The following is a 23,604-nucleotide window of genomic DNA, read 5'->3' on the forward strand; positions in this document are numbered from 1 at the left end:
TGCTTTCTAAACCATTCTCGTTTCTCCGTGACCACGTTACCAGCGTCCCTGGACCACAATAAGAAAAAAAAAACTCATTCCGGCTGCTCCTTTCACGCTAAAACCTCGACTTTTCTTCTAACGTCAGAACGGTGATTAAACCAAACAGCGATGCTCTTATTTTAAGTAGAACTTCCCTTACTTCCATGAAATCTTTCACTAACTTGACAGCTGACTGCATTTATCTCAGCGACAGCCAGCCTGCGAGCGAGAACCTCCTCAGATTGACACAGAATGGAGAGAAGCTGACGCACCGTTATTTACCGGAACGTTAACTTTTCCGTTGCGACTCTTTCCTCATGCCATCACAGTCTACATGCTCTGCAAGACCCGGAAAATACTTGAAAGATAGCTTATAACAGTTTGCCCACTGAATAGCTCACTACTCCTTATTGGCTTTTTCTGTCCCTCACTTTTATTTTTATTTTTGGGGAAACTACTGCGTTATTACGCACGATGCGCAAAGGGATGGCTCCTCCGCGGAGATACAGGACGGGAGTACGGAATGTTTTTTATGTTTATCTCTCCATTTCAATGGCTTATTCTTACAACATAGACTTAGAACATCCTTTGGTGTTCCGCGGACCAAATTCTAGTTTTTTCGGCTATTCTGTGCTGGAGCATTATCACGACAACACACGCTGGTGAGTCCCATTTTGCATTTTCCGACAGCGATGCAATGGATTTGTGTTTTTGTCGTCAAAGTTTAAATGTCTCTTGAGCCCAACTTGCATCCACACCCAGATACTTAAAAGTACTTGTAACAGCCCGCACTATTTGCATTCCAAATTCACTGCCTGCAATAGGATTTCCCATTTTTAGGTGTCAGTAATGTATTAAAGAGATGTATGTTAAAGTGTTCTGGGGGGGTTTAAAAAAAGCATATCTGTGTCCTTCCTCTCATTTCTTGTCGTGGATGCAGGGTAATAGTCGGGGCACCAAAGGCAAACTCTTCCTACAGTAGCTCTGTGCAGTCTCCCGGAGCTCTATATAAGTGTCGAGTTCACAGCAACCCTGATCGCCGCTGCACAGAGATGGATCTGGGAAGAGGTCAGTCACACAAACCCACAGCATCCATACAAACACCACACAATGCTGAAGCAGGCAATGCATTCGGTCATACACACAGGTTATAACAGATTCGTTTATTTTATATATATTTTTTTTTTAAAAAAACCACTACCCGGTGCTGTCCTCCTGCTACTACTGATTTATTGCATAAACTCCCCCACGCCTCTGTTTTGTTTAACCAGAATAACGAAGTCGTATATTGCTGCTAACACTGTGCGCTGTTGTACTTTTAGCCCATAACTTACTATATCGAGACATGAAAAAAAGACAAGTGGGTTCTGTGTGCAGAGGTGTATAAATATTTTGATAAATATGATTTATGCCTTTGCTAATATTTTCCAAGCAAGTGAGCCAAAAGCTGGGGCTTCGACCCCCACCCCCCTATCCCCCCTCCTGCTCTGTTCCTGCGGTTAAGAAAGACGGGGTGCATGCATGGCTTCAGTATGAACCCCATTCTTGGTCACTGTGTAACCAAAAGATATCTACATATGACTGAAACACAGTGACACAGAGAAACTCTTCTGTGTTCCCAATTTACTGGATTCATTGTTGAAATGAAGAATGATGCTTACAACTGATATGCAACATAGATATTTATCTTTTTGTAACTTTATTCTCCTGCTGATCTTAATTTGCTTACCCTGGATCCATGATCCTTACGATGTGCTTGTTCAGGATTTCAAACCTCTAATACCAATAAAGCATTCAGATTACTGTTTTTTTTATTTTAAATTTTATTTATTTTTATCATAAACTCATTTGCTTTTGTATTAAGCTGCATGTCCTCTTGATTTTTCCATTCAAAGTTTGATTTCCTATTTCTGTGCTGATGGTTCCTGAACCTGCTAACTGCTAACTGCTGACTGACCAAATTGTCAATGAATTTTGTAAACATGTTATAATTAATAAATGAAAGCAAGCAGTACTGGTTGTGATCAGTCTTTAACTTTAAAGCAAAACACCAGCTCTCCTCAATAAACTTGAGGTAAAAGGCTTTCTCAAGTTATTTTACTTTTTTAACTTGCTTTTTAACTCATTTTCATTCAGTTCTTGCACCTGACTGTGTTTTTGTTTTTTTTACTTGTTGAACCACTTTACACTGAGCTATGAATCACTCAAGCAAAAGGCACGTAACTCAGGAGATGAATCAGTGCTGTGTCTGTACATCGCATGCAGCTTATCAAAGAATCCATTTTAAAGTGTATCTTTTAATAACTTGTTTCAATGTTTCAATAAATGTTGAACCTATTTCTCATTTTCCTCATAAAAATGTAAAAAAAAGAAAAAAAGAAGAAGGACGACTTGAGACTTTTGCGTTTTTGAGTAGTGAGGGTCGTTCCGAACACCTTAGAGGACTCGCCAAAGCTCTTCTGTGGATTTAGGCTTTCTCGTCATGACAGCCTAAATCCATGTAATCCCAAGCTGACTTGGGATGTTGAGATCAGAGGCGTGTGGAAGCCATACCATGTGCTGGTAGATGTTGCTGGTGAAGACAGATCTTTGTGACTCTGAGTGCACGTCTGCGGTTGCCATGCTGTAGAATGAATTTGGGACCAATCTGACGCCTCACCAGTGATAGCCAAGGATAAGAATCAAAATAGTGCCTGAAACCTTTGCACATGACTGTTTCTTGGTTAGAAAGCTCGTTCAGAGATCTGGAGCTGCGGCAGTCAATGGATCAGATAGTCACTTCAAAGGAATTTGAACTGCAACAGTTGACAAATTAATCATTTGATTGTTCAAGCACTGCAAATTTGAGGATTTGTTTACCGTCTGTGTTTCCACATCATAATGACCTTGAGTATTGTAACATTACCGGTCGATTAAGAAAATAATGAAAATGGTACACTCAATGCCATTGACTATCTGTAGAGGAATCATCGTTAAATATGCTAGACTTAGACTTTTTTTCCATCTCCAGTTTTTGAAACGGTCAGCTGTGTGATAATCACTTGCAGAATCTGCAGAAAGTGAAGAGTAAATACCGGATCTCTAAAAGCTGACACTTGACAAGTCGCCCACTCCAAAAGGTCCTCCCTCCTGTGACTCAATGTCTGCAAACTGCTCCCATTGTCTTTCAGGAAACAGGCAGAGAGAGTCGTGTGGGAAGACTTGCCAAGGAGACAGAGATGATGAGTGGATGGGGGTCAGCCTGGCCCGCCAGGACAGCGCCAACGGCAAAATCCTGGTGAGCAGAGGGACAGAACACAACAGTCGTTTCTGCAAATTGCTTAATTCAAGCCATGTTTTAAAAACAGCCCCGATTATGCCAGCATCATTGTAACAAATGTGTCACCATTAACCACACTGTTACACCACAGCAGCTCTCACCACTGCGGTCTTTCTTAAGAGAAGACAACTTCTTCTTTCTGTGTGCTTGTTACATTCTTACTAACTTTTAGTGCCATAAATTAAAAAAAAAACAAAACGAAGAATTTAAATAATGAATCGGAATGATTTTCTATTCAAAAGTGGAGTAACATCAGCTGGAATCGACTGTGTGGTTACATAATTCTGTGAAACATTCACCTCGTGTGTGGAGCTGGAAGAGTCACTGGAACAGGTTTTTTTTTTTAAATAAAAAAAGCAGACTGTTAGTTAAAACAAAAGAAAGGAGAACCTGGTTTAGAGGATTCAAATGGTGCTAATCCCAGGGGCGCTTTGCTAGGTGTTTGCACAAAGATCATAGGGCAGCTGGCAAAGTTTGTTTAGGCTTCAGCCCCTCTGCGGCGGTCCCATCCAAGAGCGGCTTTTCATTAAATATTAACCCCCCGCCTCCTGCGGTGGGCAGCGCGGAAACTAGTGGCAATGCAGGAGAGTTTGAAGGCGTCAGGTGGGTGGGCAGCTCTCTCATGTTTGAATACCTGTTGCTCAAAGACATCCCGATAACTTTTCATCCATCCAAACCTCTCCGGTCCATTTCTTTAATACCTCACTGGAATGTACTGGCACAATTTTCAAACCAATACCTTTGGCTTTACCCATCAGTGAAAATGTGAAGACTTCTTGGAGCTGTCAGCGTTGGGAATTTGAGCTTAGCGTTGTATAACAACACACCGAGTAGCTGCACACTCTCTGGCCATTAGGTCGAGGCTTATGATAAAATAAAGGTGGTGGCTTTCCAGAGCCACGTGTTGATGGGCCTCTTTTTTTTCCTTTTTTTCTTCTTTTTAAAAATCTCATCTGAATGAACTCATGAAGGGAAACGGCTGTTTGGCAGATGTGTACAGTGGTGATTTCATCTGCGCTTTCAGTGGAGGCCTTTTTGTTTGTGACCAGCGAGGTCTTTTAAAACTGAACAGGAACATGACAACAGCACAGATTCCATACTCCAACCATGAAATTCTCAGTTGCTGCGGAGCGTGTCAGCTGCCTTTTTGCTATGTTTATATCAGCTGATGGATCTTAAAAAAGAAAAAAAAAATCTGCTTCTACTCAAGAGGGAGAGTTTATACTGATATTGTTACTTCTGTTGGCCAAGTTTTCCTTCGAAACACAAGGGTTTTTCAACGTAGCATCTTGCTTCCAGACAGTCATCTGATGCGTTTTGTATGCCCACAATCTGCCAAGCTCTTGTTTTCACTGAGACTGGCTATGTGTGTGTGTTTTTGGAGTTAGGGAGGGTGGGTTCTTTTGGGGAGGGAAATGAAGTGGACTCTGTGTGCACAGAGGCATCCAAAGCTGTCCCCAGAGCCACAGGGGCTCCACCACCATTCCCCCCAGGGTCCTAAATTATTACCACATTTACACATTTATGCGGCCTCTTTTGTGCAAAATTTGTAAAATCTGCTCTGTATTCCTTTTGCTTACCAAACACTTGGCTGTTATATTTTTGAAAAACACAGTGTAAAGTATTGTTTGGAGAATTACCCCCTGTACCGTTCATGCACTCCACTTTTCCACAGCAGTTTAATGCAGGAGAAGTTTGCTTCTTTGTCTTTTGATCCACTTTATTTTTTCGCTGCGTGTGCTTTTCTGAACTTTTGGCCTCCCTGTCTCTCTCACTCGCAAAAACCCGGAGGAGCCGTCCTGAAATTAAAACTTTTAAAACGAACAGTCATTGATGTGAACATTTTCTCGCTTGAGCGTTCAAATGCTGCATGGGAAAGACAGATCTCGAGATATTCACACCACAGACCATGGCTGTTATGGTCAGGGTTATGGATGGGCTTTAATTCCCCCTCTCATTGACGATCATTTGACAGCCACAGAGACGCGCTGACTCCAGGCCAGCGAGAAAAAGGGGGCTTCAGTCGTCACTGCTGATCAACGCCTGCCTGGAGTTTGAGCTGTTTGTGTTTACGGAAATGCGTATGTGTTGTTCACTAATGCTTTTCTCTCACAGGCTTGTGCTCACCGCTGGAAAAACGTCTTCTACGAGTCAGAGCATATCCTTCCGCATGGATACTGCTCCATCATTCCCCCAACGCTCCAGCGTGGGACAAAACCACTTATCCCCTGTTATGAAGGTATAGTACAAGCAAAATCACAGCACTCATGTTGTTGGGGCTTTTCTTTATTTTAAATCATTCTGAATTGGGGCGAGAGAGCTTGTCACTGAATTCCAGAAGCTTAATCAACTAAATCCATCTGAAATCAAAGCGTAGACTTTGGTTATGACCTTAGCTTGTTCCATCATTTTTTTGTGTCTGGAAAGTACCAGAAAAACAACCCTGAAAGCCACTCAGAAAGTCCAGACCTTTGCCAATCTGCTGCCAAAACTGCATAAGTGTCTTGATATTTTTGCAACACAGTCTGGATCTGCACCAGCAATCAACCCATTTCTCCTCAGCTAATGCTTCATTCCAAGTTTCATGAAAATCAGATTGGTAGCTTTTCATAACCCTGCTGAAAAAATGACTAACCAACCAATGGCGGAGGCACATGACCTTCTTGGTTGAGTTTATAAAATGTAGGTTTAATAATGAAGTCCAAGTATGGTTTTAGACTGCTCTTTACTTTTACTCTTGGCTCTATGATGACAAAAAGAGGAGGGAGGAATCCTATATCAGGGGCTTGTGAGGGGCAGCCAATCAAAGGAAAGGTGGCTCACAGGGAAAGAGAAGGGAGCTTGTTTCAAAGAGAGGCTGCACAGAGGCTTACTGTAAGTTAAATATGGAATATTCTGAGCTGTCAATCATGTAAAGGTACGCTTATACACTTATAGTTAAAATGAAAATCAAGGTCTATATAAAAAACTGGTGAGGTCTGACCCATAGAGTGCCAGGGGACACTGAGACGGCAGAACTCAGTGGTGCCACAGCTAGTGAGATACTCTCTAGTTTTTATTTCAGATCCCTTTAATAATTTAACATCCCTTTAGATAATCCACACAGACTGTGGGACTCTGTAAGAGGCCCAGGCTCCCAGGTTTGGAATAACCGGTTTGTTTTGTTCATCCTTTCCCTTTTACATATTTTCACGGCACATTATTTCTGTAGCCAGGAACGTCACTGTAAAAGCCCCACGTCTGCCTCTGATTTCTGATTGGTGTCCTGGCACCGGGGAACGGTAGTGGGCGAGCCCTAAAGTGTGATTTCTCTCCCTCAAGTTCAACTTTGGCAAGAGCCAGCTGCGGCTACGAAAGGACACCCAGTTTGCGAAGCCAAATATACGAGCATTTGACCTGTGGAAGTGCAGAGTTTGTCTTCCGTTTTGCACCACTTAGCCAAAGAAAATTATTTTCACAAAGGTATAGTGCTGGCAAATTTATTGAAGTGGTCTTACGATGCAGATTTTGGCTTAACTTCGCCGAAATCAGGTGCTTTTAAGCAAAGATTTGCTCAAGTTAGAGAAATTCAATTTTGTTATGATTGCAGTAAATCAAATCCATTTGTCCTGCAGGTTGTTTTAGTGCGGGCGCCCGCTACAACACTAAAAATGAAGTTCCATTTGAAAAATAATGTGCTGTAAAGCATTTAATGGCCACTCTTGTAAATGTGTTCTTCACATGTTTTGTTATGTGACTCAGAGCTACTTATGAAAGCCTGGTTTACACCTTAATCATGCTCCCAGGTCAGGAAATCACTTCCTTTGGTGACTCATGTTGCCAGCAGTTGCAGGGAGAGAGGCCAGACACACTTTGCATGGGACCATATTTACAGTGCATTTTGTGCCGATCCAAGCTCAATATTTTCGTAACCTGAGAGCGCATGTGAGAGGTCGTTTCATTGAATGTGGTGTTGCACCCCTTCTTTCAGTCTGCTTTCTGCCCCCAGACTCTTCTTGGATGGGACCGGGACTTTGACTAGCTCCATATGGAATGCAGGAAAAACTCCAGTAAACGCTGGCTCAGGCACACAGTGAAATAATTTGTGGTTTGTTTTCTCTTACAGACTATAAGCAGAAGTATGGGGAAGAGCATGGCTCGTGCCAAGCTGGGATAGCGGGAGTTTTTACGGAGGTCAGTAACAGTGCTTGTTCATCTTTGTGAAGTCCCCCGGTTTCTGTCAGGTTGACACAGAGATAGTGTTTCTTCTCATTGTTTGGTAAATTTCTATATTTCATCGCATCACCACATGTTTAAAAGGCTATTTGAATGATCTTTTTCCCTTCGCTCGCCTCTTTGTCACTTTGATGCCTTGTTTTGTATTGACACGGGATGTCATCCATGATCACGTATAGCCTTCTCAGCAGTAGCATCACATCCTCCTTTATAGAAGACTTTGGTGTGGTCCAAATTCTACACTCAGATAAATATATTTGTATCAAAACCACCAGTGCTCTGCTGACAATTGTAAGCTAATGTTTTCAGAGATAGCAGATAGGTAGGGAAGGATGTGGCGGCCTCACCTGACCTCTGGTGTGGTTCCACGAGATAAAACGTTAAAGAAAATATGAGTTTCCTTTTCTCCGTGGCTTTGATGCTCTTGTCTTGCCTTGCTTTGTATCGACACGATACCATTCATGATCGTGTATTACCTTTGTGTATCTTACAAATACCTATTGTTCTCCCAAACATATCTTTTCTATTCTACCTGAGCTCTCAAAGTGCTTAGTTTCCTACAAATTTATTACCTCTTTCACCCAGTCACACTCACATTCATACAAGCGTTCTTTTCTATACCTTTGTCACATTTGCACACACGCTCCAATTCATCAGAAACAACTTGGGGTTAAGTATTTTGCCCAAGGATACTTCAAGATGCAGACTGGTATAGCTGGGGAATCAATCCACCGGTCTTCCAACTGGTGGATGCTGCACTTTCACACAGCTGCCCCATTGAACTGAGTCAGTGAAGCGCCTGAGTGGAGTTGGTGAGAGGAAGTGCAAATAGATTAACTCTTACATGCATCTTAGCAGAACTGTAGTGTGACAGGGGAAAAGATGCATTTGAGGGATTCATTAAAAATTGAAAAATGTATTTTGTAACCAGTTTAGGACTCTCGTTTTCAATGCATGTGCAGGATAAGTCTTTCCTGTGAGCCATGTGTTCCTCAAAGGTTCTTTTCATGTCTCAGATTACAGTTAAGCTTAATTTGGAACATACAGTAATGTACAGTAGACCATAAATGACTTAAAATGTGTCCTCAGAGCACAGCTGTGGCCCTAGGCTAACAAACATTTTCACTGGCAAGAAATTCATTTCATATCATTTTTGCACTTCTCCTTTATTTTAGCTATGCAAAATATTATTTTAGCATCTGCGTAGCCTGTTACTATTATTAAACTCCAGTCGTTTTCAGGTTTGCCAGTGTGAGGATTTTCCCATTTACTCCTGTTAGGAAAGGCAAAATAAATTACCTAGAGACCTTTGGATTATGGAAAAAATGTGATGGACATTTTCCACTATTTGCTGCCATCTAACAGGCTTAAATGAATAAATAAACATGAACTCTAAATTTGCGCACTAGCTTTTATATATACACACGAATGACTCAAACACAGTCAAACCACATGCAGAACACATGGCTTTGTTTTTTTTTTTAAAGTTTGTTCTTTCATTTATACTGCACATTAGGGGTCCTGTAATATTTTGGATAACTATGAAAAGTGAAATGTTTATATTACTACATGATAAATATGTGAGTTTTGGCAATTTAAAACTTTAGAAAGACACAGAAGAAGGCCTAGAATGTACCTGATTATCGATTTTAAATTGAATTCATTTGCACACACACACACACACACACACACACACACACACACACACACACACACACACACACGCAAATACACAATAACAAGCAATATCCGTATTGTCAGTTCTCAAAAACATCACATGCTTCAGATTCTTAGATGTGTGTTCCAGAGCCACATTGTAGACCCTCAGATTCACAGATGGTTTCGGGGATCTTTCCGTTGTTCAAGTAAACCCCAATGTAAAATCGCCATAGATAAACTTCAAAGACCCCTACAGGTGGCGAGCCTTCAGTGGAACTAAAGATTTTAGTGTATGTGACATGCTTTTGTCCAACTCATGGGCATGGAGAGGAGGATGCGATTAACTGCTTCTGTTTGCGCACTTTGTATTTAAGAGTTATTGCAACAAGAGTGACTCCTTGGTTAAATAATTTGGATAAAAGGCAGCTATCTGCACCTCACGGGAGAGCTGGGTAATAATACCATGCTGAATGATACCACGTTAAATAATTTGGATAAAAAGCAGCTATCTGCTGCTCATAGGAGAGCTCTAAGTGACACCATGTTGGTTTCCACAATGAACCTAGTGTTTCCAAACCAAAGAGACTTCATCATCAAACCCTTTTTTTTTCACGAATGACCGACCTGAGTGTGGATCTGTTAAAGTGTTTGAACCCCCTACAAAGAATGTGAAGAATTTAAAGAAACGGTGTCCAACCGTTAAACCTTTATCCTTGTTTGAACCTTGGTCGGTACGCCTTGTGGTGCCCAGATGTTTGACACCGCAGCACAGAGTGCATACCGCTGAGTAAGGTCCTGACTGTGTTTTTAATGTTGTTTGCACAAAAGGAGCGCGCTCGGTGCTAACTTCACATCCTCCTTTACAACCGACTCAGGCGTAGTCCAAACAGAGCATCTTTATTGCTGTTCCGTTGTCAGCTTAAATATCCGTGAACCGTTACAAGAAAAATCTTTGAGCAACTTCATTTCACAGCTTTTAGATTTCCTTCAAGGGAGGAAAGTCTCCATCGCAGCAAGGAAAGCTGATACTGCTGCATGTGTGTTTAAGGACAGATAGTGAAAACCATTCTGTGGCTGTTGGTTAACCAGATGTTCACCCGACAGCGTTTTCCTTTTTTTCCCTCCCCCTCTCTGCAGCAGGCTATTGCAGTGCACACAGGGGGTGAATCCCTGCCACTTTTATCTGCATGAATGCGACTGTCTCATTTTCAGGAGCTGGTGGTAATGGGGGCACCGGGGTCATACTACTGGACTGGGACGGTCAAGGTGTACAACCTGACTTCTGACTCCTTCTATAGCCTGAACAAAGACAACATTGACTCCCACAGATACAGCTACCTTGGTGAGAGCAGGTTAATGAGAATATAATGTTAAATGACATACATCAGGACAGAGGCGGCTGCAACAAATTATTGTCTCTGTCTCCAGGCTATGCTGTGACTGCTGGACACTTCTCCTCTCCTAATGTAATAGACATCGCTGCAGGGGCTCCTCAGCACAGCAGCAGCGGAAAAGTAGTGCTTTCATCTTCATTTTCAGCCATTCGAAGTCCTTTTGTGTCGGTTGCTGAAGTGATTCTGTTTTTTTGTTTTTTCAGGTTTATATTTTTAAAATTGATGGTGCATCTTTGGTGAAGAGTTTTCAAGCCTCAGGGAAAATGGTATGAGCATGAATGTGTGGTCCCAGTGTGCCTGAGGAATCATTGACTCTTCCAGACACACTGCTCTAACTGTTTTGTTGCCAGAAATACACTGTTTGAAAAAGAAAGGAGCACGCTTGCCACAAACTACAGCCGGGGGGGGGGGCTAATGTTTTTCATTCAGAGTAACTAAAAGAAATTCGAGGCAGCTTGAAGCTGTGTTGTTATTCCTTTAATATTGGTCCATAAAAGCAGAAATAATCCTGTTTAGATGTGAGCTGTGTGTGAAATGAATGAACCGTTCGTGTTTCTGTGATCTGACCCATTGCTTTGTGGCTCACCTTGGTTCCAGATGGGCTCTTACTTTGGCTCCTCATTGTGTGCAGTTGATCTGAACCAGGACGGCCTGTCGGACCTGCTGGTGGGGGCACCAATGCACAGCCAGCTCAGGGATGAGGGCCAGGTGTCTGTGTACCTCAGCAGAGGGAACGTGAGTGGAAACTGGAGTCAGCAGGAACATGAGAGCATAGCTTGCAGACTTGTTTTATTATATTTCCATTATTATTTCCTGACTGTGGTTATCATATAATAAACAGTGGAGTGGAGTGGGGTGAGATTCAGCAGTGGTGTTATTTAACCGCTCCTGTTTGTACACTGTATGTGTAAGCGTTATTGCAACAAGAGCGACTTCTTGGTTAAGTCATTTGGGTGAAAGGCTGCTATCTGCAGTGGTGGCCAATTAATTTAATCAAATAAAAGCTGCAATTGTGTAACTGCAGCTTTCTTTTTTTCCTCTGCTGGATCTGGATATAAATTATTCTCTTGCCTGATTTTGTTTTTAGGGGGTCATGGAAGAGGATGGCGTGTTGACTGGCGATAGCGCTTTCAATGCACACTTCGGAGAATGCATTGCCGCAATCGGAGACATAGATGACGACGGCTATCAAGGTCGGTGCAAAGCAATGTTTTTAAAGCTTTCTGCTTTGCAAATGAAAGATTTAATTATATGAAGCTTTTAGGTGAGCCTCAACGGCATGTGAAGCTGTAAACGAAAGAGAAACTTCACATCTGGGGTTTGTTTTGTTTTGTTTTTATAAAAATCTTTCATAGTCTTTTTAATGCTTAAACAATAGCTCAGAGGCTCAACCAAAGAAGACATATCTGACCTCTCATCTGTCACTGCTGACAGATCAGAGCAAAGCTGTGGCCTTACAAAATTCTCCAGTGGACCATTAATCTGCAGTTTGAAGAATGACAAACACATAGTGGCAGCGGTGCAGTTACACTGACATTGCCCTGATGTCATGAAACAAAGCCTTTTCCCCTGTCATGTAAAGGATAATGAAGTCACACTGTTTATACTCTTCCCTTCAGCTCACAAGCGAGCAATGGTCGCCCAGTAGGTGCGACAAAACCCCTCATTTCCACACACATTTTTTTTATTAATATGCTGTGGCAAGTAGAGAGTACTGCCCTCTCTTACCCTTTTGGGTACGGAGTCCCAAACCGAATCACCCACACGCACGCAGACATACATTTATTCTGTCTGCTCTTCCCTCGCTTGGCTCCGCTCTGAAGGGCTCCACTTGGCTTCTATCTCCAACTCCAAGCTGGAAGCTTCTGCCTGCCTGGTTTCATCTCCGTGTGAGATATGCCCAGAGGCTTGCAGCCTGGCACAGCATGTGTGAGTCTGCCGAGAAAGATGGCAGCTGGGAAGCATAACTCATCTTGTAACTCGTCACTCACTCGCCACAGACACACTCGCTGCCTGGCGGGCGATTATTTACAACCTAACTGCTGCCATTTAATTAGCAAGAACTACTGTAGACTCACACTGACGACTTCAAGACTTGAATTCAATCTCTGTAATGCTTCCTTAAAAATTCTTTTACCATTTCTACATCGCTGTGCTGCACCACATGGCGTAGAGGTGTTTTGGTTTGTAAAAGCAAGTTTATATCTGATTTTCTGCTGAAAAGGGCTAATGGGAGGGTGTTTCAGTGCTTGCCAGCACTTTATAGCCTTGTTTCCACTTTCTCAGAGGTCGCACAAGTTTTATGGCCACTAACAACACTTAATTGTCTATCATGAGTCTTACAGTTAAAGCTTGTTTCCCAGGCACTGGCTAGCAGAAAGTAAACAGATGATTAATGAAAGCTTTTGTGCACTCATTCAGTTATTTATGTCTTCATTCATTTATTTTCACAGAAACACTTCTTGTGCATTCTTTGTCTCCTCAGATGTAGCCATAGGAGCGCCCAAAGAGGATGAGTATGGAGGAGCGGTTTATATCTACCATGGGGACGCCACAGGAATAACCAAAAAATACTCAATGGTAAGGACTCGCAAATATAATTTGCTCTGATGTGAAGCAGCATCGTTGTGTGACCTGCTTTCTCCTCATCTCCAGATTAATTAGCTTCTTTACAGCCTGATCAATGCATGGTAATGAAAACACATACTGAATGTGTGCATGTGTGCAATATGTGTAGGTTTCACAATACTTTTAGACCCAGAAATAAGACACAGTCGTTTCCTCATGGGCTTGACGGTGGCGTATTTACCCAACCCTCATGAATCACAGCTATAGACCTGTTAGGAAAGGTTCATTTAAGTATAACAAAAACAAAAACAAAAAACAGAAGTGCTCATTTTTTCCTTGTTGGCTCACGTGTGTTATTTAAAGGCTGGTATCATGTGTTACAGAAACTGTCTGGGCGCAGCGTAAACCCTGGTCTGCAGATGTTTGGCCAGTCCATCTCTGGCAATGTGGACATGGACGGTAATGGATACGCAGGTATGGTCATAACAGAGCTTTTCAGCAACACGAGAACATCAAAGCAAAATGAGAAACATAAAGTGAAAAAGGATGACATTTTTAAATATTTATCGTGGCTTTATCCTGTTATTGTCACGCAGTAACAGTTTCAGACTTGTGACTGAGGCATCTTGTTTACTGCATTCCACAGCTGACATGCAGACTGAGACAGCGTGACAATTAAAGAGCTCTGTGCATTGTTGTGGATTTGCAGGTGTCAAAAGCGCTGTCAGCATATGTTGCATTAATGCCATATCTTCTTTATGTTTTATTGCCTTGCAGATGTTACTATCGGAGCTTTCATGGCGGATAGCGTGGTGCTCCTGAGGTGAGTAATGGGATAATTCTCTCTGACATGGCAATATTTGTGAGAAGCAGAGTGCCACTTTATCCTACTTCAGAGTCATTTTAATGGTCAGTCTATCCCACACTGTGTTCCTGTGCTGGAATCTGTGGTCGTAGGTCGCGGCCTGTGATTACAGTGGATGTCTCCATCTTCTTGCCTGTCTCTATCAACATAACTGTGCCACAGTGCCACGAGGGCCAGCAGAACTTGAACTGCTTCAACGTCACAGTCTGCATGCGTTTCAGAGGAAGACAGCTACCTGGACAAATAGGTAATGATGTGATGAAGCATGCACAGCTGCCGCTCCTTTCCATAGATGATTTAACCTGGACAGTAAGGTAGATAAGGAAAGAGATCCATCAAAGACATCCATGTGAAGGTTAATAGTCTCCTCACGTCTGTACACAAAGAATGAGAGGTGCTTAGCTTAGCCTAAAGAATGTGAGCACTACTGTAGTCAGTGTAAAAAACAAAAAAGTCTGCAAAGCCAAATGTCATAAAAATATAAAATTGTGGTTTTAAGGGAGTTATGTGCCAAAGTAATATCAGTATTTTGTTGTTGCTTAGTGACGACCGTTTCACATCCCTGCAGATATGTTCTTATCACTGCGAAAGTGAAATTCACATTCGTCAATGCAAATATGGAACGCTGATTAAAATGACGATGCTGATCACCACACAGCAAGAGATCGTTCTGTATTTTGGTCACATCGATTTTGCCCCAGCTTCACCTGTTTAGGCTTTTTTATTTCCATCCAGAGATCACAATTTTGTGTTATTATCTCAACATTTTGAGTTAGGTATCTCATAATTTCAGTCAGTAAGTTGAAATTTCGAGTTATCGTCTCCAAACTTTGAGTTATTATCTCAAATTTTAAAGTTTTGTATCTCAAAATGTTGATTTGCTCAGGAGTTTAAGTCAGTAAGTCAAAATTTTTAGATACCTAACCTGAAATCTTGAGATAAATTGAAATGTTAACATAATAATTTGAAATGTTATGATTGTAACTCAAAACTTTCAGATACCTAACTAGAGATTTTGATATACAAACTCAAAGTTTTGGGATAATAACCTGACATTTAGACTTATGAATGGCAAAGAAAAACGTTCAGCAGCAAAAACAAGCTTTCAAATTTTCCAGGAGAGCAAATCTGGAGAACATTAACTTTGTTGGAGGCAAGTATTTACTTAGAAGCACAGACTTTGTATGGTATGGTACAAGTATGTTCCTGGTTACCTCTGCCAGCCTCATTCCCGGCTGGCAGACGTTCTGGGTTATCAATTGAATCCAACTGAATGCCGTTCACGACAGTAACACACGCTTCAAGCAGAAGCTCCAGCCCTCCATTCCAGACCTAACCATAACCTTAACCCTATCACGTAAAGTTTTCCAAAGCAATTCATGATCAGAGCGTAAAAGATATTTACATGTATAGATTCACTCCATCCAGCTCTCATGCCTCCGAACACGCAACATACCTACGATTTGTCACATGCTATTCATCCCACATGTTAGATGAGAACGTGTTGGCCAGTAGCATCACATGACGCACAACCACATTACAACTTTGTCAGTTGATCTCTGCAGAGAGGGGATAACATCACACAAATTTCCAAACCACACCTACTCCTAAGACAGGAAGTGTTTACCACTTTATACCACACATTACATACCATCATGTAATGTCTTATCTTTTTGAGTTAGAGCATCACATCCATTGGCCGAGGCTGAGTGTCACTATGGCTTATGACTTACCCTTCAACATTTGTTAACTGGCTGTTGGGTGGGGTGACTGTTGACGGCTGAGGTGCAGTCCTGTTCCAGTGTTTGGGTGTAGTCATTTACAGCCCCCCCCCCCCCGGGGAACAGGAAGCCTGCCGTTACATAATGAATATGTCCTGGCTCGCAGGAATAAAGCCTCTCTGTTTATTCGTCTGGCGAAACACCATGGAAAGTGCAGCACCGTGTGTTTGGTGACTCCTATAACGAAACTTTCATTCGCCTCCTCTGGAGTGAGGTCATGGCGTCCCCTCTGCTGGACGATGTAAACAGTAGGCTTTGGTCCGACTTGGGTGTGCTTGCCACCCCGCCCACTCTTTTACCAGTATGACACCGTCTTCACGAAACTACTAGAGAATGAAGTTGATTCATTGAGAGGAAGGGATTTAAAAGGGCAAAGAAACAGAAACACTGGTGATGTCAGGTTACGATTTCAAAACAGATTTGACGTTGTTCTGTGTCTCAAAGCCAGGTGTGGAATCAGCAGGAAAACTATTACTAGGTTTTCTTTCATAATAAGATTAGTACCGTCCCACCAGCTGGAAAATTCAACATTTTTTCATTAATTCTTATGTCAGTTGACTGTAAACTCTTGAAATATCATCACAAAAGCCTGTTAACATGAGTCGACACTAATAAAAGACCTTCCAATTAATATCTTCCGGCTTGTGGATGAAAAATTGAACGTTCAAAATCTAAATCGTGACTGATGAGATTCCTGATTTCTTCAGTGGCGGTGCTTAGTCAGGCTCTATCACAGGAGCAAGCCATTTTTCCAAATCACATTAAATCTACTGAAACAACATTGAACAAAGTGCTGTTGTTAAGCTAAAGCACCATCATATAATTTAACCAAAAAATGTTCCCATCTTCCCTCTTACTTGTCTTAATTTCACTGCAATAAACATTTTTCTTTCTTTCTCATGTCTTAATGGCAGTTACCAGAAAACCAAACCCTGCATACTTCTGGTTTTTCTATTTATCGTCAGCTGATGCTATGTTTACAGTGTTTTCTGCCTCCTCTCAGAGTTCCTGTATAACTTGACGGCTGATGTGGAAAAGCGCCTGAAAGGCCAGCCTTCCAGGGTCTACTTTGCTCAGAGTGGATCTCAGATCAGCCAAATGAGCCACCAGCTCAGCCTGGACATCAACCGAGAGGAGTGCCAGCGCTACACCGCCTACGTTAAGGTAAGTTTGGGTTGTATGTGTGGTCCTGCTGCTGGTTGTGTTTGGATTGGGCAGTCCACTTGCTCTTTGTGTCCTCGGCTGATCTCTGTTACGTTCCCATGACCCTGAACACTCCCACCATGTAGTGTTGATTTGTGATATGAGTGATTTGCTTTTGTGGCCTATTTTTCCTCTGTCTTTATTTATTCATGTAGTTTTCGGTTAGGCCATCAATGTCCACACATTTCCAGCTAAAATGTTTGCACAGACCGAACAAAAAAAAGAGAAAAAGAAATAATAAAGTGTCAAGATAAAGTAATAAAGTGAGGGTCATCACATGCCTCTTCTTAGTGAGAGAATTTACTGCTGTAGCTTAAGGCCACGGATCAACGGGCATCTGCGGGGAAGCTATTTGTGTCACCCTGCTGGGTTAGGTTAAAGGTAACAGTCAGTCGCTTGATGGTTCCTGAAACCATGCGGCTCAAGTGTGTGTCTACAGAAACTGACAGAAACAGGAAACAGAGTCTCCTTTGTCATCGCATAGTCCCGTTATTGTGTTCCCATGTGATTTAGTCTCACATCCACAAAGAGGGTCCTCATCCTGAGGGCACCATCCATGTTTCACCTCCACTAATACGGAGGCCCACTGCAGGCCTGTAAATTTCACTGGCGCTCTTAATGGTGCTCTCCAGGCGTTTTCTCTGTGGGAGGCCGAGCTGCCAACTGAGGGAGGTTGTCATTACCACGCTTTCCTCTCATTCTTTTAACTAGTCAGACTGTAATGAGCGTACAGCACACCGAAGAGTTGTAGCAGCAAGACTTTCGTCTTTTTTCCAAAGAAAGCCTTATCACAGTTATCAGGGTTTACTCAGTGAAGTGAGCCCAGTGTTTATCCAAGCTCTTCAGAAAGCCTGTATAGTTTAGCAAACAGGAGAATCTTAACATTTCAAACTAAAATTTCACTTGTCCTCAACCAAGGTTCAGCACACATAACATTAACAGGAGTCATAAAATAGTGTTTCTGCCCAGACTGAGTCTGACATTTACCTTCTTGTGGGTGGGCGACTGCATCATCACTCAGTTCTAACCTAAGGCTGTCACTTATCTCTGCCATCTCTCAGCTGTTACACAAACACACTTGTAGTGTAAGTGCCATCCATCAGGCCAGATGTTGCTTCAAGGACGGCGTCTATTTTGCAGCTCTCAGCGAATTAAAGGCGCTGTATAAAAACTGCACTTTGATGTTGGTCTGATCACAGCATTAGCAGTCTTTCCGGGGACCAGACTAGCTGCTTCCACCTGTTTCCACCTGTTTAAATGTCTTCTGGTTCTAGCATTGCACAAAGAGTGGTATTGTTCTGCTCTTCTAACTCCTGCCCAGAGGACAAATCATTTTCATGCTTTAATATCTTAATGTTTGGCAAATATTTAACTTTGTAGATGGAAAGTGTATTTTGGGGTAACATATGGTGCATTTGGATTGGCTTGACTGAGGTGTAAAAGGACTTCCACTCTTTGGTTTGTTTATTTATTTATAGATTTTATGAATATGGCCTCAGATTCCACCTGCCTGGTTGCAAAACACACAAGAGAAACCCCCGAAGTTATCCAAAGGTGAAAAGCCACACAGGACTGTGAAGGTGTGGTGCACAAATTGCAACCTAGCTAGACTGTTTACAGGCTAAATGACCTTAAATATGTATAAAAAGTAAAGGGGCCCACGGATTAGAACTTAGCGTGGTAACTATCTGTCATGAGTTTTTGTCATCATACATTATATGTTTGGGAGAAGAGCTAAAGAATCACCATAATCAGAGGTGATCTGGCTCCGCTCTCACAGAGGGTCTAGTGTGCTTGACCAATCGCATCGTTTATCTTACTCATGTGTCTGCCCACATGAGCCAATCCTCCCATTCCCTAGAAGAGGTATGCTAATGGAAACCAGCTGGTTCCTCAACTGTATCCTCGGTGGTGGAGGGTTTGCGCGCCCCCACCCTTCTTTCAGCTTAAACGTACAGTAAAAACACAAGAGTGAGACTAGCGTCACAGCAGGGTGCTGGGCTGCTGTTGTGTCAACTGGAACTGCACGCTGGTGCTCCTGATGGAAAACCTTCAGGTTGGGGTTGGCTGCTCAAGCCCTGATGCATGAGAGCCGATGGAAGCAGGCCCCGAGTTATTCCGAGATACACTCACGTTTAGAGCTGCTGACCATGTGCTGAAGCCATTTATTGACTTTATACATCAAATTCCTTTAAATGAGCTCAGAAACTGAATAATACACTGTTAAAGTTGTCTTAGTTCCACATAATGTGCATGAAGCACACACGTTCAGCTTTGACCATCTGAAGTCAAGTAAAGTTTAAAAAAAGCTGGACATAGTGTGTTCAATAAATCATGACATGCTGAGAACACAGGAGCATAACAAGAGTTCTTCAGAGGGTGCAGAGTACAGAAGCAAATAGTTCAGTGTCTAACTTGTTCAAGCATAATTCCTCTTACTTTCAATTTGATCATTTTAAACATGTTTTCATTGGCATCAGTAACAACATACCAGCCCCCCAGATGGCCTTTGTTTGGTTATTTTTAGCTAAATAAACTCCATCCTGACTTTTGCTGGAGTTGTACCTCACATTTAGGGAGGGAAATCAGCCATGATGACTGATGAGTGATTGAAAGTTCACATGACCAGAGGTTCTGTGCATGAGATGGAAATGATTCATTTAACAAGCAAACCACCAACTTTTAGTAGAAATTCTTCAGTTTGATGTTCAATTATGTTCACTTGGTACATTACATTTGCTGCACAAAGTCTCAGCCTATTGTGACAGACAGAGTCCAAGTAGTAAAATAGCTTGAATAGCTTGTTTGGAGTGTTATTCACAAATGGACACCCACACATTTAACCTTTGTAACAAGAATAAGTGCAAATGCTTGGGAAACAGGTATGTTTCTTCATTCAGATACATTAAAAAGCAAGACAAACACATCTGCTCCCTTCAAACCATGGGTTTCTCATTTTGGTGTCTTGCTTCTTTTTCAACCCAAAGGAACCAGTTTTGAATTGCTAGGGTAGCAGTGCTAGCTTGTAGCATCCACTAGCAGTACAGGAAAAACAGGACTAAACAGTGTAAAAACAGAGTTTGCACAATTCTAATGAGGTTGAAAGTCAATGCTTGGTATGACCACATTTATTCTTTAACTCAGCCTGAACTTATGAAGACTAAAAACTAAAAAAGATTTAAAAAGTAGTCTTCAAGAAGCCATTCAAAGCTCTTTGGATGTTGGGTGTTGCTTTTGTTCTGTTCTCCCACATTGCTTCAATAATGTTGAGGTCCAGTCACTGGGGAGGCCAATCAATGACTGACAGTCCACCACTGTGTGTTGTTCTATCGAGGTATACCCTTTACTGCTTTTGGCAGTGTGATGTGTTGCCACTGATTTCCAGTCCAGCTCTTTTGTAGTTTGGAATTGACATAGCCATTTTTCTCTGCTTCCCTTACTGAAGAATGGTTTGTTGACAGTCAATTTTCGACTAAGACCATTTCTGATAAACCTTCAGTGAACAGTAGATCGATCAACTGAAGGATCAGATGGCATCCTGTGTCGGGTTCTCTGTTAATGTTTTTAAACAACATGACTTTTGGATACTATTCATGTGCTGTAGTTAGTCTTTTGTTTTTGTTTTTTACACCATGCCAAGATATGCTAAGTTTTTGGCTAATAGCTCTTTGGGAATCACATTGTTGGTGGAATTATGCGATTTTATTCCTGTTATCTTTCATAGAATCAACTAAGGAGATGGAAGCAAGTTGTGTTTTTTCAACAGGCTGCTAGTAACAAAGTCCCTAAAGATACAATTTAAAATTGTTTGTTTGCTAAATTGTCTGTTATGTATTCATCCCTTGATTTGGGTGCTTCTTTTATGCTTGAATGATTCACAAATCAGCGTTAAGTGGTTCAACAAACAAACAGAAAAGAAAAAATATTCTTCTCAAAATGGTCAGCTAGAAAACCAAAACGATTGTCGGGTTTCCAGCCACCCTGCGACCCTGATAAGGATGAAAAGAATGGGTGGATGAATAGATGGATGATTTTATCACCAACATCATTAAGATATGACATTTGTAAACCACAAATATCTGTACAAAATGTCAGGACATGCATATCTTTGTAAAACATGATGGGTTAATCAATTCCTATTATCATTTAAGAAAGTACTAAACTCATGCATGCTGTGAATACATGTCTTTGTTGAATGGAAGCCATCAGTGCCCATCGGTTGTGTTAAATAGTGTTTGGCTATACACAAGTGGCTTTGATTCATTGATTGTTTTAATATATGAGTTTAATTATTCCATTGTTATATTTTGTGCAGTTCTTCACTGTTTAAATCGTTGGCTGTATATCCATCATCATGCATGTTTTTACTCCAGCAGTCCCATTACTGTTGAGCACACGTGAGCCTTGAAATCATGCCAAAAGTCAGCTCCATTTGTGGTCATGAGTGGTTTTGTGTAGCACTGGAGATGCATCACAGGCTCCAAGGAGGAGTTAAAATAGGCAACTAAAGCCCTGCCTGTAACAGTTGTCTGTTTAATTTAGCTTGTAAAGTATCCTGCCTGGCCTCCTCTCCTCTGGCCTATATACACCGTGTCCTACATCTCATGTCCTGCAGTAACATTTGCTCGGCACCACTACAATATTTAAACGTCGGCCAAACTACATTCTTGTGACTGCTTCTATTATTGGGGTATCTAAAGCACGGCCATCTCTCTGTCAAAGCTAAATGCTCCAACGCCCTTTCCGGTCGACTGAATGATAATCCTGACTCTACGGTCGTGTTGTGCGCAGTGACTGTTTAAGGGCAAGTAGATGGACTGATGGTGGTCAGTGAAGTCACAGAATTGAATTAAAAGTCCATTTACCTGCTCGTTAGTGCTGTATCATACGTCATTCATATCTCATTTGGCTAAATTCCAAAGGCCTGTCATTTCAGCAAACAGCCTTTAGGACAACATCGAACGTGAACAGCAGCCAACAAGAATATCATTGATACTGTATGAAAAGCAGTGAAATGTATTAGAGGTTCATTAGTGATCCTGAGTGCAGACTTTGACTTGATGTATTACTTGATGTGCGTGTTTAGTTACTCGGTTTACTTTACTGTATCTGGTTCCAGACACACACTGAAGTGTGGTTTACTAGACATGAGTCTGCATCCTAGAAGACCTGGAAAGTAACAGTACTTGTATATTACACCTTTGGGTGAATGACATCTTACTTAATTCTATTTAACGATAGCAATAAAATCAATGTAAGTCAAAACAATTGTGAAGTCATCTGAACCTACTGTTTGACCCAAGTCTGCTCTTCACAGACAAACACAGTAAGACAAACCAGGAGCTCCTGTGGCTGCATCTCAAAGAGTGTCCAGAAGGACAAAGTCAAAGTTTGGCACATGGAAACTCAGAGCTGCAGCCACACTGCCTGCTTTGTTTGCCCCTTTAAAGTTCAACAGAAATGTGTAATTCCCTTGACACTGGTCTCCTCGTTTCATTTACCTCAGGCCAAGAGAGCTGATACAATGGAAGCATATATCAGGAAAGTAATCAAATCCAGCTGTTCCGCTACACTTGGCAGCAAGTCAAGCACCTATTTATTAAGTATATAATGGAAAAAAAATCAAAAACCACTGAAGCTGTGTGCAGTAACAATAAATCAAGTAGAAATTGTCATAGGCAGCATCATATAAATGATTTCAGCTGAATGATAATAGCATTTACTGAATGCTATAGAAGAGCTGTTCAGGATAATTTTAGCTCAGGGAAATGTTTTCCTCAGGATTTCCCTACATGGCTGTGCCAGTATGAACATTACAGGTCTTCTGCAGGGCTGTTTTGTGAGAGCACAGCCGGCAGACGTTTGTTACCATAAAACAAGTCAGAGTTCTTGTTAATTTCCTTTCATATGTGTGTATGCGAGTTTCAAGCGAGGTATTATTTTTGGGATGGCTGCTTGTTACACTTACTCTGTGTTGTTGCCATAGTAAATCTATCGTTGTTACTCATATCAAGGCGACCAGAGGTTGGGCAGATTTGATGATTTGTTGATTTTGGCAGCTAAGCACGCCGGGCAAAATGCTTCTGCAGTCTTTTGGCCGGGTTACTGCCACATGATGCCACAGCAAGGCTACATAATGGGTGGCCAAGTCTGACCACAATGAACGAGTTTCTCCTGCCATGTTTCCGACTTCACTGCAGAGGAAACATAGATTATGTATTTCGTAAGAGCAGCCTGTGATGCTGTGATACGTCTTAATGACGTTTTTTTTGTTGTTGTTTTTTTAATAACCCAGCAGGTTTGCCATTATTATTTCTCCCTGCCGTTTGCTAATAGTGTCTGTTTACATCTGGTGGCGACAACATTAAATTCCCCTTCCTGTGTAAACAGACAGGATCTGCCACAAAGGAAATGGAACAAATATATACTCAAGACGGTTGTTTATATGCAGCGCAGACTGTAATGTACGTCCATCAGGTGGATTTGATAAACTTGTGTGTGTGTGCTGTGGTCTTATCGCGGCTTTGTCAGAAAACAATGGTTCCAACAATAACAGTGAAGTAAAAAATGCCCCAGATT

General features: G+C 41.8%; 1 protein-coding gene across 1 annotated transcript in view; it reads left to right on the forward strand.

Moving 5' to 3' along the window:
* The first annotated feature begins 31 nt into the window (after positions 1–31).
* itga9 (integrin, alpha 9) overlaps positions 32–23,604 on the forward strand; it is a 49,066-nt gene continuing 25,493 nt past the window's right edge. Inside the window, exons 1-15 of the mRNA XM_085368779.1 lie at positions 32–683; positions 962–1,089; positions 3,192–3,298; positions 5,456–5,579; positions 7,446–7,513; positions 10,427–10,556; positions 10,643–10,728; positions 10,812–10,874; positions 11,206–11,343; positions 11,696–11,801; positions 13,094–13,188; positions 13,560–13,650; positions 13,954–13,999; positions 14,134–14,288; positions 16,826–16,986. Of these exons, the coding sequence (XP_085224905.1) occupies positions 496–683; positions 962–1,089; positions 3,192–3,298; positions 5,456–5,579; positions 7,446–7,513; positions 10,427–10,556; positions 10,643–10,728; positions 10,812–10,874; positions 11,206–11,343; positions 11,696–11,801; positions 13,094–13,188; positions 13,560–13,650; positions 13,954–13,999; positions 14,134–14,288; positions 16,826–16,986 (1,686 nt within the window). The 5' untranslated portion in view covers positions 32–495. The remainder of the gene's footprint in view (positions 684–961; positions 1,090–3,191; positions 3,299–5,455; positions 5,580–7,445; positions 7,514–10,426; positions 10,557–10,642; positions 10,729–10,811; positions 10,875–11,205; positions 11,344–11,695; positions 11,802–13,093; positions 13,189–13,559; positions 13,651–13,953; positions 14,000–14,133; positions 14,289–16,825; positions 16,987–23,604) is intronic.

This window comes from Diplotaxodon limnothrissa, linkage group LG13 (assembly GCF_057381915.1).
Source record: "Diplotaxodon limnothrissa isolate DT_005_m linkage group LG13, D_limnothrissa_male_GT1.1, whole genome shotgun sequence".
NCBI lineage: Eukaryota > Metazoa > Chordata > Actinopteri > Cichliformes > Cichlidae > Diplotaxodon > Diplotaxodon limnothrissa.